Source organism: Ambystoma mexicanum, chromosome 2q (genome assembly GCF_040938575.1).
Source record: "Ambystoma mexicanum isolate Mex_15411 chromosome 2q, UKY_AmexF1_1, whole genome shotgun sequence".
NCBI lineage: Eukaryota > Metazoa > Chordata > Amphibia > Caudata > Ambystomatidae > Ambystoma > Ambystoma mexicanum.
The window spans coordinates 1,436,009,792-1,436,025,620 of record NC_090924.1 but is presented as its reverse complement, the minus strand read 5'-3'; the positions used below and the strand labels follow the sequence as shown (position 1 = coordinate 1,436,025,620).

At 47.6% G+C, this 15,829-nt stretch overlaps 1 protein-coding gene across 1 annotated transcript in view; it reads left to right on the top strand.

Annotated features, from left to right (window-relative positions):
• Positions 1 to 15,829, top strand: part of F8 (coagulation factor VIII) — a 906,500-nt gene that overhangs the window by 859,569 nt on the left and 31,102 nt on the right. Inside the window, exon 25 of the mRNA XM_069648978.1 lies at positions 14,178 to 14,354. Coding sequence (XP_069505079.1) covers positions 14,178 to 14,354 — 177 coding nt within the window. The remainder of the gene's footprint in view (positions 1 to 14,177; positions 14,355 to 15,829) is intronic.

Below are 15,829 nucleotides of genomic sequence, written 5' to 3'. Positions count from 1 at the left end.
TGTTCGGCACCGTCATCAGATCCTCAATCCCGCATCACCCAAGCAGAACCCCGGACACGGTGAACGAGGAACGCACAGAGAGAAGGAGAAGGGAGGCCAACGAACACATGAGTGGCAAGCGGAGAGCGAGGCCGTCCCATCATCAAGTGGGTGACCAGGTCATCATGCTACGAAATCCCTCCAAGTCTAAACTGGACACCAGGTACGAGGAACTTCCATGGACCGTCAGCAACCGGCATGGAACCATGGTAACGGTGACACGGGGAAGGGGGGGTCACGTGTGTGATGGCACCCCCACCGGGTGTCCAAAAATTTAGCCGATGGCTGTGTGGCGTTATTGTGCTCTCCGAGCACCGAGCCTTTCGTGAGATTCGTCTCTCCTCGTCGCCATTGTTAAGTTCGCGGGCCCGCGGCCTACGCGCGGGGGCTGGAGTTGATCGATTAGGCCGCGCGGCCTGTGGCGCAGCTCCAGCGGGAGCTGGAATGAATGCACTCCCACGCTGATGTTGGGTCTGCCCCGGAACTGCCTCCCGAACGCGGGGGCGGGGCTTTTATTAGGACACCCTGCGTCACCGCGCAGCGGGACGCAGGGCGGAACGTAACATTAACTGGGCAGAATCCCTGTGCTGGGCACCGCGCTAGAATGACTTCTTATTTAGACATGTAAATGGCCCGTGACATGTGCCAACCAGTAAACGTCCTCAGCAAATGACCAACACAACCCTAGTCACAACTGACTTTAAATTACTTCACTTCAGCTACAGGATACATTTATTTACATTTATAAAGCGCCTAAACCCTCAGGCATCAGGGCGCTGTTACAAACCAGTTACACGCAAGTGCTGCAGCAAGGTGTGAACGGACACAAAGGGGTGATATCGTGCGGTGGGAGCACGTTTTCAGGTTTTTATTTTTGGAAGGCCCAGTACGAGGTTTCCACTCTGAGCTCCCGAGGTAGCGCATTCCTTAGCCTTGCCGCGACAAGCAGGAAGCTTGCGCCCCCTCCTCTGGCTTTTCTGGCTTTGGTCAGACCAAGTCTATGGGGTGTAGAGAGGTCTGGCTGCTCTGACCGACTTGGCTCTTTCTATTCTCTGTGAGAGGCATTGAGGGGCCGTTTTGCTCAGGCGTTTGTGCGAAATTGAGAGGATTTTCAAGAAAATCCTTTGTCGGATAGGGATCAAGTGCGCCTTTCTTCTGGCTGAAGTGATGTGGTCTCTTTTGGGAATGTTCAGTGCCACTGGTAGGGCATTGTTCTGGATAGTCTGAAGTTTATTTAGATTTTGCTTGGAGGGTCCGGCAAATAACGCATTGCAATAGACCAGTTTGGGGCCCGTCATAGCTGTTGCGATGATCAGGCTGCTTACTCTGTTGAGGAAGTGTCTAGCTGCATTGATAAGCTTGGCTCTGTAGGCATCTGAGGAGGCTATCGAGTTCACTTGTTTGTTGAGGGAGAGGGAGGAATCCAAGTGTACACCCAATGTTTTTACCACCTCAGAAGTCTTGATCTGGGACCATCTATACAGAATGAAGCAAATTATGGCTAGGTTTTAGCATCATCGGGGAACATACGAGCAGGATCTCTGTCTTATCGTCGTTGAGGCAGAGGTGGCTGGTCGCCATCCAGGACTGCATGGTGGTGTAGATCTTGTTGATCATGCAGGAGTCTTCTTTGTAGACGCCGGAGCAGGGAAGGAGTATTTGGCTGTCATCAGTGTAGTTTGTATATGATATGCCGAGGTTGTCCAGGAGGTAAAATAGTAGCTGAGGGATCTTACCAGCAGAGAATCCCGGTGGATGAGGGCTACACCGCCTCCTCAGGCATTGACTCTGCTGCTTCTAAGGATTGTGTATCCTGCAAGGATTGAGAGGGATAGGACCGGCCCAAATGCCGGGTGAAACCAGATTTCCGTAATGGCCAGAAAGTCCAGGTTATGCGTTGTGATTAAGTCGTGGATGTCTAGTGCATGTGCTGTAAGGGATCTGGTGTTGATGAGTGCTCCATTCCGCATTTGGCTTATGGGTGTTTTCATACTGCTTGTACGTGTCAGAGGTAGGGGTTGATGCTTGGGGAGCTGAGGTGTAGTAGGTGGCGATGTAGAGGCTGTTGCACACGGTGCTGCTTGGTGCTCCGCCTGGGGGTTGGATGGCCTATTGCGAGGGTACGGGTTAGGGGGGAGGGCGGTGGTGGTGGCGGTGTTGCCATGGGTTAGTCTGGTCTTCAGGAGAGGGTTGTTGTTTGGATTGTTAGTCATTTTGTCCTTGTGGTCTGAGTAGAGGTGTGCTTTAGTGATGGGATACTTCATCTGCGTCTGCTCGCTTAGGATGCTGTTTCTCCTGGCAGTGGGTGCGGGATATGTGTCCTCAGACACATAGAGTTTCTTGCCTTGATAAGGCTGGCTATAGGGTCTTGCGGCCAGATGTGTGAGAGCAATGTTTTTTAACATGTGGCACCCTTTTGTTGCTGAAGGGGCGGATAGGCAGGGGCCAATATTGCGAGTATGGTCATGGAAGACAACGGATCGTATGCGTGAAGGGTCTCCTGGCGAGGATAACTGCTGGCTATAGTGGTGCTGGGGTCCCAATGGGTTGCTGTTGTTGAGGTCACTATGTGTGGTTTTGTGGGGTTGGCTGCAGAATTCCCTGTTGTTAATGGCAGAGGGGGGCATGTTCCACTGTGGGTTGAGGAGCATGTTGCAGTTTTGCGTGAATGGGACGGCAGGCTGATCGTTTGTTGAAGTGTGGGATTGGCTGGCGGCAGCCTCTTCCTTTCTGGGAGTGGAGCGATGCGCCGGGCATAGTACCCCTGCAGAAGGGGGGGAGTAGGTAGGGCAGGGGGATAGGTGGTGGATTGGGCATGATGCGCAGGGGGTGACAGAATTGACTGCGAATAGATGCCAGCCATAACGTATTGTCGGACAGGCTTACCGTCTCTCTTCGATCAGTGGTTTGTTTCTGCCATCTGAAGCATGCTGGGCAGCCGCGGTAAGCAGCGGAGAGCGAGCTCCATAGGCCTTTGATTTCGGCCTTCGAGTGAGGCCGGCTCCGCCATCCGGAGGATTACATCCTTCACTGGCCAATCAGTGGGCATTATAGGGCTGCTGCAGGACTTCTGTGGTGTCTGGTTAAACGCAGTGGCCATCTTTTCCTTCGCGATGTTGCAGTTCTCATCTGTGTTGTAGGGCATGAATCCCTCATTGTGTGAGGCTACACAGGTCCTCTCGGGGAACTCGTTGCACAGCGGAGTGGCAGAATGCTCCATAGGCTTGTGATTTCTGCCTTCGAGTGAAGCCGGCTTCACCATCCGGCGGGTTACATCCTGGGTCACATGGCCATTCACTGGCCAATGGATGAGCATTGTAGGGCTGCTGCAGGACTGCAGGGATATCTGGTTAAACGCGGTAGCCATATTTTGCTTAGCGATGTTGCGGTTCTCATCTGCATTGTAGGGCATGAATCCCTCATTATGTGAGGCTGGAGGGGGCCTCTTAGTGACTTCCTGGCGCGGCGGAGTGGCAGAGAGCTCAATAGGCCTTTGATACAATCAAAACAAACTACTTCACACTAACAGTGCAAATAAACTTTTAGAGAGTCCGGTTCCAGGGCCTTACGCCAAAAGTAGCCGTGCTCCTAATTAATTAGAGATAGACAAATAATTAGGGCAAGCAGACAGGGAGCAAAGAACACAATTTCGACACTGTCTAGTGTCTAACGTCTAACACGCCCTTACGCAACCTTTCTATGTACAGCGAAACAAATGACAAAGTTAATATTGCTCCTACGACACAGACTCATTAATGGTAAACAGAGTATACTCGACAGTCCAACCCTGGATGGCAACTAACTACTTATGCCTAAATGACAACAAGACTGGGATCCTACTGGTAGGCACCCCACAATGCTTAAGAAACTCAGCCCGTAATTCACATCCTTCCATAGATGCAATTCAGATCCCCGTCTCAGACCCCATAAAAAACCTGAGTGTTTACCTATACGCCTCCCTATCCCTCAACAAACAAGTCAGTGCCATTGCCTCACCAGCTGCTTATACAGCCAGACTAATCAATGCCTCACCTCAGATAGCTGCATGAGCATCGCCAGTGCAATCACAGGGACGAGGTTATATTATTGCAATGTCCCTTTGCAGGGACTTCCAAAAGGAACCTGCAAAAAAGGCAAATAATGCAAAATAATGCCCTGAGAGCAGCATTGAACATCCCATAAAAGGAACACATCACAGCCGCCAGAAAAAGGACCCTCTGGCTCCCTATCAAAAAAGGGATTATCTTCAAGACTCTCTCTATCACCCACAGAGGTTTGAGCAAGACCGCTCCCCCAGTACCTGTCCCAGGAAATGAAAAGAACCTGATCCAGCAGACCAACAAGATCCCTCCATGCCCACAAACTAGCCATACCAAGAGAGAAAAGAGACGAAGGGGGAGCAGGGGGTAAGCTTCCCAGCAGAACTAAGAGCAGAGACCTCATATTGGGTGAAACAAAGAGAGGGCGCCCTGCCAGGAAACAAACAATTTCTAAACAAAATTAGCAGAAACAAATTATATATGTTTTTTGTCATGGAAGGTGGAGATCGGTGCATTTAATGTCAACCTATTGTCGTATAGCCCAATAAGTGAAGGGGGCAGACTGCCTCCAGAATCTAACCGTTGCATTCAGAAAAGATCATGAATAACTCATTCAATTGTTTTTTGAAAACCTGTAATGTTCAGGTGTTGTATTTAGTTTTATAAAAAGTAAAAACAAAATCATGTCTAGACATCAGAAGAGTATTCACCAGAAACGTCAAGTTCAAAGAGAAATTTGTAATGCATGCATTCATAAAAACACACAATATTCACAATTGGTTATGATCGGGTCTTTGTACTAAATGTTCACAAACAAAGCGAAAATCTAAGGACAGAAATAATGAAATGACAAACAGCTACTAATCCCAACTAGTAGGAAAAAGTCTGAATATCACGGTCGTTGTTCTCAGGTTGGTATGAAAAAAATCCTAATCATGAACCAGGGGACTACGTAATGCTACAGTTACATGTACAAATAACTAAAGGGCCTCTTTCCTGTGTTCCCTGTATGTATTCCAGGGGGCTTTACGTTTTGGCGGCAGAAAAAGTCTGTATGCCACCTTCCTCAGGGCCAAACAGAGTACTGCGACACCAGAGGACCAAAAAAAATAAAGAAAGAGTACTAGGAGTCTGTCACCTCATATTGGGCCTTCCGAAAAACCCTGAATACCTGGCTCTTTGCCTAACCGCTGCCCACCAAGTTACTTCCCTGCATGCAACCTATGTCTTTAATGTACTGAACATTTAATGTCTTCTCCCATGGGATTACTGATATACCCACTGTTATGTACCAAGCTTGTGTATAAATGTAACTGGTCTGTAACAGCAGCCTGACGCCTCGGGGTTTAGGTGCTCTAGAAATAAATATATGAATACATAAGGGCATAGCAAAGTCCAATTTAATATTAATACAAGATCTAATACGATTTGTCTGTTCAGAGGCCCAGGTCATAGCTGACGGCCCACCGCCCACAATTACCGGAAAAATGATTGCAGTTTTTTCCAGTGTCAATCAAAGGAGGCGTCTTAAGCGTCTCATGCGAGTCAGATGTAATTGAAGCAGAGTCTGAGGCGAGGCACATGCTGATAGAGGAATCTTAATTCAGTGAATATCTCCAAAAGGTCGGTTCAAATGCTCAGAGGCCTGCAGTCACCAACCAAAAAGATTCCTATTAGGAGTTTATAGATTACTTCAAAAGCCCATGTCAATAGTATCTGAAGATGAAGCAATTGATAGAACATAAGCTGCAATTCAGTAGAAAGTGCAGGGGTCGGTTCAAAGGCCTGGTATCTCCACCCAAAAGAGTTCAAAATTAGTTTTGCAATACCAAGCAACAGGCTTCAAAGAGAGGCGGGCGCTAGTGCAGACTCTAGATCAGAGGACGGCTCTGAGACAGTAATAAAGGCATGTAAGAATAACATGGTATTAGGGAGTCAGGAAGACGGCTCAAAAGCAAAAGCAGTGAGCCCGCAATCACCGTAACTCTGACCTCCCAATGTCACAGCAGGCTTTTTGTCGCCTTTTTTTGACTTTTATGATTTTTAGTTAGAGCGAGAGAATCCCCCAAGCGTCGTAGTGTAGTAGTGTAGTCAAACCACTGGTCCACCCATACAGCTCGGACTACCTCTCAACGCCGCTCCCCAGATACCAAGAGGTTTTGAAGTCACTGCACCGCCTCCAATAATAGACAGCAAGAACAGACTGAAACAGACTGCAAAAATAATAGCTCCTGCTCAGACTGCCTCTAAACGCTGCACCACTTCGCACCGCTCCGCGGATACCAGGAGGTTTTGAAGTCACTGCAACGCCTCCAATCATAGACAGCAAAAACAGACTAAAAAAATAATAGCTCCTGCTCAGACTGCCTCTTAACACCTCTCCAACACATAATTGTTCCTGTGTTTGTTCCTGTGTTTTCTATTATTAACAATTTGAAATGCCAGAAAAACAAATGCAATCAGAATTGTTATTATGTACCTTGGTGCGGCAACCTTGTGCCATACAGCTTCCAAAGTATGTCTGGGTGTTGCTCAAACAAGTGACGCTGTCAGTAATATCAGGGTGCTGGTGAGATACTCTAAAGAGCTTCTATTAATACTGTGATTAATTGCCATCTGGCAAGGATATAGAAGCCCTGGCCATATTTATTTCTATTAATTAATAAAATGATGCAGGTAATTCCTTCTCAGAAAGGGTAATCTGCTGGTCAGATTGTCCTTTCACAAGCTCCATGCCAAAAGCACATTGTACACCTGTGCCCTGCTACATCAGTACCCTGATCCGCAGCGCCTGTTCTACCAGTGGCACAGGAAAAACAAAGAGGTGATGGCTGGAAGGTTTAGAGTTAATCTGAAATTTCTGGCAATTCCTCTGGGCAACCCTCCAGACCATCGTTCTTCGCCTGCCAAGCCATCACAGAAAGGGAAAAGGCTATATTCAAACCAGGCTTGGTCCCACCTTCAAAGGGGCAGTCCACCCAGAACTGCTAGGTCACATCCCATTCTGCACGAAACCAGAAGCATCCCCAGACAAGTGTTGGCCTCAATTGGCATCATCAGTGAGGGGTAGCTAGGGTCTCTAGGCCCAGCATGTACAGAGCAGGTTCAGAGGTCACGTGCCCTCTTGACAGCTGCACTGACAGCAAAGTATCTGTAGCACTGAGACTGCATTTAAGATATGCACCCCGTGCCAAAACCCAGATGATTATAAAAAGCCCATGCTGGTAGCAGGGTAAACCCTAAGAATAAAGCTGTGCCTGGGTTAAGGCACCGTCCATCGTACTGCTCATAATCATTGCAGCCACATCCAATTTGATGTCACACATGTGTCAGCACCTGTGAGCCAGCTCAGCTGTGGAAGGTTATGTGTAGTGTATTTTGGCCAGTAAGGCGGATCCTGCCAAGTGACAGGGCAGGAACCTGAATGGCCATGCCTCCTTTGTTATCTCTTTGTAAGGGTAGGTAATGCCCTCCCACAGAGACAGCCATACTACAGGCAGCTGTCCTGGGACAAGGCATCAAAGGAGCAGACCCATTCAAAGGGGGTAGCCTCACAACAGAGTGCTACATATCTAAGGCACTTTGATCCTATTGAGAAGGGAAGGGGTGGGGTTAGTGTAGACAAGGGGAGCTCTGTACAGTTGGAGAAAGATTCCACCATCGTGTTTCTTTCTGCCTCTCTCTCGCCTTCCTCTTAGCTGTCCTTCCTCTAGCACAAAGTACTTTGGGTGTGATATCAGAAGGGCAAAGTCCACTTCTTTCTAGAACTCCCTAAAGCAGGCTAGCATTAGTCGAATCACCTGTGGACTTTTACCTTTGATAGGAGAGGTTGCTTGCCACCTCTTTGAATCATTTTTTGGACTCCAACCCTTGAAGAAGATTTTGTTTGGACCCTGCTGGGGGAAAAGACCATTGCAGGCTCCTCCCGTTGTGAGGTGTAGGAAGGTGTTCCATGGCAGAGGCAAGCTCCGTCCCCTAACCATGCCCAGCGACCATTGGGGATGAACCTGCTGCTTCGAGACCTGCCTCTCTGCCAACCAGAGTAGTGCACAGGACCTCACCATGTTGAAGGACCCCTGCAGTTGTGTGCCACCGTCCCTCATGTTTGGGACCCTGAGAACAAGGACCCATCTTGTCCCTGCGTCCCTTGAGTGGTGGTGCTCTCAGTAACCTGTGCTGTGACCTGCTGCAGGAACACAACCTGCCTCTCTGCCAGCCACAGAGGTACCCAGGACCTCACCATGTTGAAGGACCCCTGCAGTTGTGTGCCAGCCTCCCCCACGTTTGGGAGCCTGAGAACAAGGACTCATTGTGTCCCTGAGTCCCTGGATTGGGACTCACGGCACTTTGAGAGCCAAGAGATCTGTGATCCTGGGGTGTTTGGCGTTGAACTACTTGGACCTGTTTTCAAGAACCGTTCAACACATTCGAACCACCAGGACCCTCCGGTGCTGCCTGTTGCCCTCTCCAAACATTGAATAGCTCACAAAGGGCTACACAATCTGATTTGGCACTGCCTGACCACCAAGAACCACAAAAAGTGACTATTGACTGCTAACTGGCCAATTTCTTCCATTTTTGGGCCCCAGAGACTGGTTAAGCCACTTTTATGCCCTTTGCACCCAAGAACATAACCTTTCAAAGAACATTGCCTACACCCCTGATTCATTGGTCAGAGTGCTGCATGCTGCTATATTTGCTTATTCTGTGTTCTTTCCATTGGAGCGCTTTTTGTGTTGTGTGTTTCTAGTTAGTTATTATTGTACATGGCATGTTTAATTTAAGTATATATTTTTATAGAATCTGGATTGGACATTCCTTTATTTTGGACGGTTATACTTGGCTGTTTGTGTTACTATTGAACCACATTGACACCCCTCTTAAGAGCATAGCCCTCCCTCGGCCCACTTTACCACAAAAGGCGCAGGAGGTACATCTCTTAACTGTGCCTGTTTTACCTTCACGATTGTGTTGGCTCTTGGTTTGTAGAAGTGTGAGGGCTGAGTGGGCGCTTTACCCTCTAGTCATCCTTGTACTCCTGCAGGGAAGAAGTCAATTTGTCACAAACACCATGCTAAATGTGCCAACCTGCCAAGGCTGCGGCTCGAATATGTCATGGCGGCACAGTTCGCCTGTCAATTTCCACGCCACATTTTACATTGCCAAGCCAAGTTCACATTGCACAGTTCAGCACACCACCAAACCAGTTTTAACATGTTCTATGTGAAAATCATTTTTGGAAGACTCCTTCTTGCCAAATAAACCTCTTAATTTTCACCTGACTTTATTTACAACAAAAGAATCCCTGAATAATACCATTCTCAAAATTGTGTTTGCGTAGTTCCTCGCATCTTGTGTCCACATGGTTGTTCTTGCTTGTTAAATGTAGTGTCATAATCTGCCTTTTATTTATTATGGAGGAGGTCCCTTTACCCACCTTCCTCCTTTCTGTCTCATCCCTTCATCCTCCCATCTCACTTTCCCTCCAGCGACCGCCCACAAGCATGCCACCAGCATGCCACCAGCATGCCACTTGCTCATCTTACATAACTCTCTCTTCCCCATCCTACCCGCTCTCCTTCCACTAGTACCACTGACCCCACTAATACCACCCGTCCCCTCTGCATGACCATTTCCTCCAGGCTGCGTTTACCGTCTTTCTCTAGCCATTCGTGACGACCCTGTTCTTCCCCTCCCCGCAATGTCCAATTTATTTATTTATTTTTATTGTTCCTTTATAACACACTTAGACAAACGTGTTGCCCCTGAGCTTTGCTTCCTCTTCTTCCAAAGGCAATGTTTCCCATTTCACACAAAGGGCCTGATTCACAGAGCATTTTCCAATGGGGTTTTGCCATTATAAAACGCTTCTCTGAATTAGGCCAAAAGTATCTTAAAACAAGTTTTTCTTTAAAGTGTGTTTTTGTAACATGGAATCTTGATGATGACTTTATAACAAAGATGTTTATATGGCAATGCTTTCACGGGTTACCTTTTTAACCCTGTCCATAGACAGTTACAATGCCAGTTTTACATTGCCTTCAGGCAGTTGGCAGTTTCAACTGTGCCATTAACCTTTGCCCCAGTAAGCACATTGTCCTGTTATTTGCTGTACAGCCCTGGCAATGACCATGCCAGTTTCACTTCACTTTGCCCCAATTAGATGCATTGTTATGCCACATCACTCGTGTGCCTCCTCTCTCCTTGCCCCACCTCCCTCTAGGATCTATCAAACTCTGCCCCTTCATCCTACTCATGGAACCTAGTCGCTTGGCTAATAAACTCCCTGTGCAATACTGTTTTGTGTCCCCCGCTTGCAGGACAGAACACATGCCTGCAGCTGTACTGTTAACAAAGGCCAGGCAATCACTAATGTATGCATACATTTCTAGGGAGTTTACATGATGATGGCTGTTAGCACTGGAACGATGGGGGGACAGGGCACAGCTCGTTCTCACAGCAGTTGTTAAGTGTTTGGTTTCAGATGTGAAGCAGAGAGTTAACTGCTTGTAACATTGAAGTAGCACTAGAATATTGTCATTAAGATCTGTCAAGAAGTTAGGTGCCCTCACACAACTTAAGTCTTCCCCACCCCCACAGTCTCTGACATTCAGTCTAGTTGCACCCCTGGTCCCATTAGCACCTTTAGAGAGCAGCTCGAACATGAATACATGTTCTTTTGTAAATAATGCCTAGACGCCTCATGCAAAATAAAATAAACCTGCTGTAAACTCTCAGCTCCTGTAATCCCTCTATCCATCCAATCCAGCACCACTAGATGGCGGTGTGTATCAGGCAAACAGCTGTAAACCCCCAGCTCCTGAGGATCCATTGTCAATATGGTTATCACCATTAGAGGGCAGCATGTGCCAGGAAAACCAGCTGAACACATCCAACTCCTCTATTTTTTTATTTTAACATTTGTGTAACGCCCAGACCCACAGGTATCACTGCGTTGGTACAGGGTAGTAACAGAATGCAAACGTTACAGATCATTAAGTTAGTAAGAAGTAGTATGGTAAAGTAGGAGACAGTTTATGCTTAAAGTGTTAGTGATACGTATTGAATAACCAATAGATCCTAGTGTCCATTCCTCTAGCACTAGTGTGGGGCAGCGTGTGTCAGGAGAACCTCTGTAAACTCCCAGCTCCTGTGGATCCAATGTCCATATGGTTACCACCACTAGAGGGCAGCATATGCCAGGAGAACCAGCTGTACACAGGAATCTCCTCTAGATCCTAGTGTCCATTCCTCTAGCACCAGTGGGGGGCTGCGTGTGTCAGGAGAACCTGTGTAAACTCCCAGCTCCTGTGGATCCAATGTCCATATGGTTACCACCACTAGAGGGCAGCATGTGCCAGGAGAACCAGCTGTACACAGGAATCTCCTGTAGATCCTAGTGTCCATTCCTCTAGCACCAGTGGGGGGCTGCGTGTGTCAGGAGAACCTGTGTAAAATCCCAGCTCCTGTGAATCCTAGTGTCCGTCCCTTTAGCGATATTATCCGGCACTGTGTATCAGTGGAACCTGATAACCAGAAAACAACTTCAGATCGGCTGTCCATGCTCTAGTCCTCTCCCACCTGGATGGTGGCAATGGCCTTTTGGAAGGCCTTTTGGTGACTACCTTGGCACCCCGGAGATGCGTCCTGCATGATGCAGCATGACTCAGCAAAGGACTGCGCAAACTCAATCATATCTGCCCCTGGGTGGTAGCGGTGCACGGTTTAAATCAACATAACATAAAATATCAATCCGACCCTCATCGAACTGCACTAGCTCCTACTGCAAGCTTGCATCATGTTCAAATCCTGCTGCAAGGCTGTCATTCTGAAGTCCCAAAGCTGCCTCGCTGTGAAACACAGCATCTCTGGAGACCTGCGATCCACCAGAAGTAAGGACGTGTACAGGCTTGAACTTTGCCGGTGCCGGAAGGAAAGAAACACAAGACAGGCCTTCTCTGTCTATGCCCCAAAACTCTGGAACCATCTCCCCATCAACATCAGACTCCACCTGTTGCTTCTACAGTTCAGGAAGGAGCTCAAGACCCTTGATGGTATTTATTGATGGTATTTATTGAGCGCGGACCTAGCTTCGCAAAGCAATACAGAGGTATACAAAAGTACAAATGCATAATGGAGCGCTTTGCAGTGGTATACAACATTACAGATGCATAGTGGAGCGCTTTTCAGAGATAACAACAGAACAACAGATATACATCGGGGGTAGGATACAGAGGGGCATAGAGGAAGGATAGAGCTGTACAGGGTGGCTGCGAGAAGGGCGGATGTGTCTAGCGAGTCAGATGGCGGAGGGGTGACGTTATGCCCTAGCTGTTGAGCAGGAGAGACTCCTTGAAGAGGTGGGTCTTGAGTTCTTTTTTAAATTGTAGGCGTGTGGGGTTGAGTCTGATGCTGACGATGAGAAGGTTCCATAGTCTTGTTTTCTGGTCCTTTCCTTTTTGCAGCATTGAATTTCAAGTCCGCACATGTCCTGGCTTCTGGTGGTGCCCTGTCCACCAGAGATGCTGAGTTTCTCTGCAGGGTAGCTGGGTGACTTGAGGGCGCCTGCCTTATAGATGATGTAGCAAGACTTGAAGGTGATTAATGCGTGCAGTGTGAGCCAGTGAAGATCGATGATGGCCATGGTGATGTGGCCGTGTCTGCGTAGACCCTTGAAGCATGCAGCCGCGTGTAGGACACTTCTCAGGGGCACAAGGGAGGATGTTGGGAGGCCTTCAAGGAGGACATTGCCCCAATTCAGATGGGATAGGACCAGTGCTTGAACAGTGGATCTAAAGCTGTCCAGAGTGAGGAAGGGCTTGACCTTCCGCAGGAGGGAGAGCTGATACCAAGCTGTCTGAGCTTTCTTAGCTATGTGTGTCTTGAAGGAGAGGTGTTTGACAATGTGGAACACGAGGGACCCCCACCTTCAAGGAATGGCTGCTCCCTAACACTTAGGTCCACATACCCTCCACTCCCCACCATACCTGAGACCCAGTGATCTGCTCACCACTGTCTCCTCCCCTGGATGCTGGTAGATCCATTGCTGACAAATTGCAGCCCTGCCCTTCCCATGTTGTTAGCGCCCCACTCCCTTGTTCTTCTGCTTCCCTCACCATTTTCTTCCCCCCTATGGTTTTAAAGTGATGTGTGAATAGGTCTGCACTCAATCAATGCTCTAATAATAACAGGAGAATCAGATGTACACTCCCATCGCCTGTAGTTCCCAGTGTCCAAACCGTTATCACCACTGGGGGGGCAGCCTGTGTCAGGAGAACCTGCTGAATACTCCCTGCTCCTGTAGATCCCAGTGTCCATCCCATTAGGACCACTAGAGGGCAGTGTCTATCTGGGGAACCTGCTGAATACTCCCTGCTCCTGTAGATCCCAGTGTCCATCCCATTAGGACCACTAGAGGGCAGTGTCTATCCGGGGAACCTGCTGAATACTCCCTGCTCCTGTAGATCCCAATGTCCATCCCATTAGGACCACTAAAGTGTCTATCCGGGGAACCTGCTGAATACTCCCTGCTCCTGTAAATCCCTTCATCCATTCCTTTAGCACCGCTAGGGGGCAGTGTGTATCTGGGAACCTTCTGAAAGAGCTGGCCTGGGGAGTCCTGTATCCACAGATAGGACATCCTTATTGGGACCTGCAGAGATTATGTAACTGTGTACATGGAGCATACAGCTCCAGTTACCAGTTATTTATTTATAAATCTTTTATGCAAAGTGATAAACATTGAACAGCCAGGTAACACAAAAATCATAAATGCAACACATTATATAAAACCTGAAATGTATGGAAGTAAATAAATACAAAGAAGTTTAGACAGATGATTAAAGGTAGTTTTGAAGATCCAAATAGAAAGTAGAGTTAGCCACATTGGGGGTTTAGGGAGCAGAGAGGAGGGATGCTTCCAGTTCCATGGGGGCCAGATGAGAGAATAAACTGAGCGTGAAAAGCTAGGTGAGTGGTCAAAGGTCAAAGTTGAGAGTAAGTGCAACTCATGTAGGAAGCACTATAAAAAGGAAGCAAGAGTTAAGCAGGAGAAGATGCTCTGGAAGACACTGCTCTCATCTCTCCTTCTCCCCTCAGGTGAACTCCCAGAAGGAGTGGCTGCAGGTGCACTTCAACAGGAGGGTCAAGGTGACCGGCATCGTGACCCAGGGGGCAAAGGCCATGCTTACCTCCATGTTTGTGAAGGAGTTCACCATCTCCAGCAGCGAGGATGGAGCAGACTGGACACCTGTGCGACAGGATGGAAAGCTGAAGGTAGGTCACTCTGGCACCAGGCCGTGGGCAGGTGGGGGATACCTGCAGGGATCAGAGCCATGTGGTAAGTGGTAGCTGCAGGAATTACAGCGGCATGGTCTGGGGGGGTGCGTGAAGGTCTTGTATCTCTACTTGGAAACCGCAGGAATCAGTCTGGATCACCTGCCTAACACGTAGCAGGAGCTATTAAAACCAATGTATTGATGACAAAACTGTGAGATGTTTCGATGTAGTGCTGAGAACCCTGGCATTCATTACATGTCTCTAGATGTTGGCAGATTCATCGGCATGTCTCGGTATAGTTGTGAAAACCCCAGGCATTCATTAGATGTCTCTAGAGGTCAGAGGACTCTTCAGGATGTCTCGATGTAGTGCTGAGAACCTGGAGCATTCATTATATGTCTTTAGATTTTGGAGGACTCTTTGGCATGTCTCGGTATAGGGGTGAAAACCCTGGGCATTAATTAGATGTCTCTTGATGTTGGATGACTCTTCGACATGTCTCGGTATAGTAGTGAAAACCTTGGGAATTCATTAGGTGTCTCTGGAGTTAGGAGGACTCTTTAGGATGTCTCGATGTCGTGGTGAGAACCTGGATCATTCATTAGATGTCTCTAGAAGTTGGAAGACTAGTCGGCATTTCTGGGAGTAGTAGTAAAATCCTGGAGGATTCATTTCATGTATCTAGATGTTGGCAGATTCATCGGCATGTCTCGGTATAGTTGTGAAAACACCAGGCATTCATTAGATGTCTCTAGTGGTAGGAGGACTCTTCAGGATGTCTCTATGTAGTCCTGAGAACCTGGAGCATTCATTATATGAGAAACAAAATACACCAATGAATAGGTTCAAGGGTACTCATACACGAAGGGCTCCCACAATTGGTTTGAAAAAATGACTCTTCGAAATTGTTATCATAGAGAAAGATCTCTAGAGGACTTTTTATGTTGTAATTGCATGAGTCAAAAACACAACAACACAATTTACAGAGAGAGAATAGACATCATCAATGGTTTGTTGGACCATAACAGAACATAAAGGTTAATGCTTTAAAACACCATTTACCACCAATGCTCGGGACAAAGTTGAAAATGGTGTGTGTGCAACAAACCCAACCTCGGTGGAGGTTTGTCAAAACAGACACAGTTCAATTGTGAAACAATTCAAAGCGGAATTCTAAAGACAACGTAAAACAACTAAGAGGCAACAAATAAGATTTTTCATGTGTGAACAGCAATCAATGTGCTGTGAATTCGGGGAGTAGTATGGCCGTCCCAAAGATGAGGCTCATTTAGCCCAATTCTAAATGGCCGAAACACCTGGTGTAGACATACTACTCCCCGAATTCACAGCACATTGATTGCTGTTCACACATGAAAAATCTTATCTGTGTCCTCTTAGTTGTTTTACATTGTCTTTAGAATTCCGCTTTGAATTGTTTCACAATTGAACTGTGTCTGTTTTGACAAACCTCC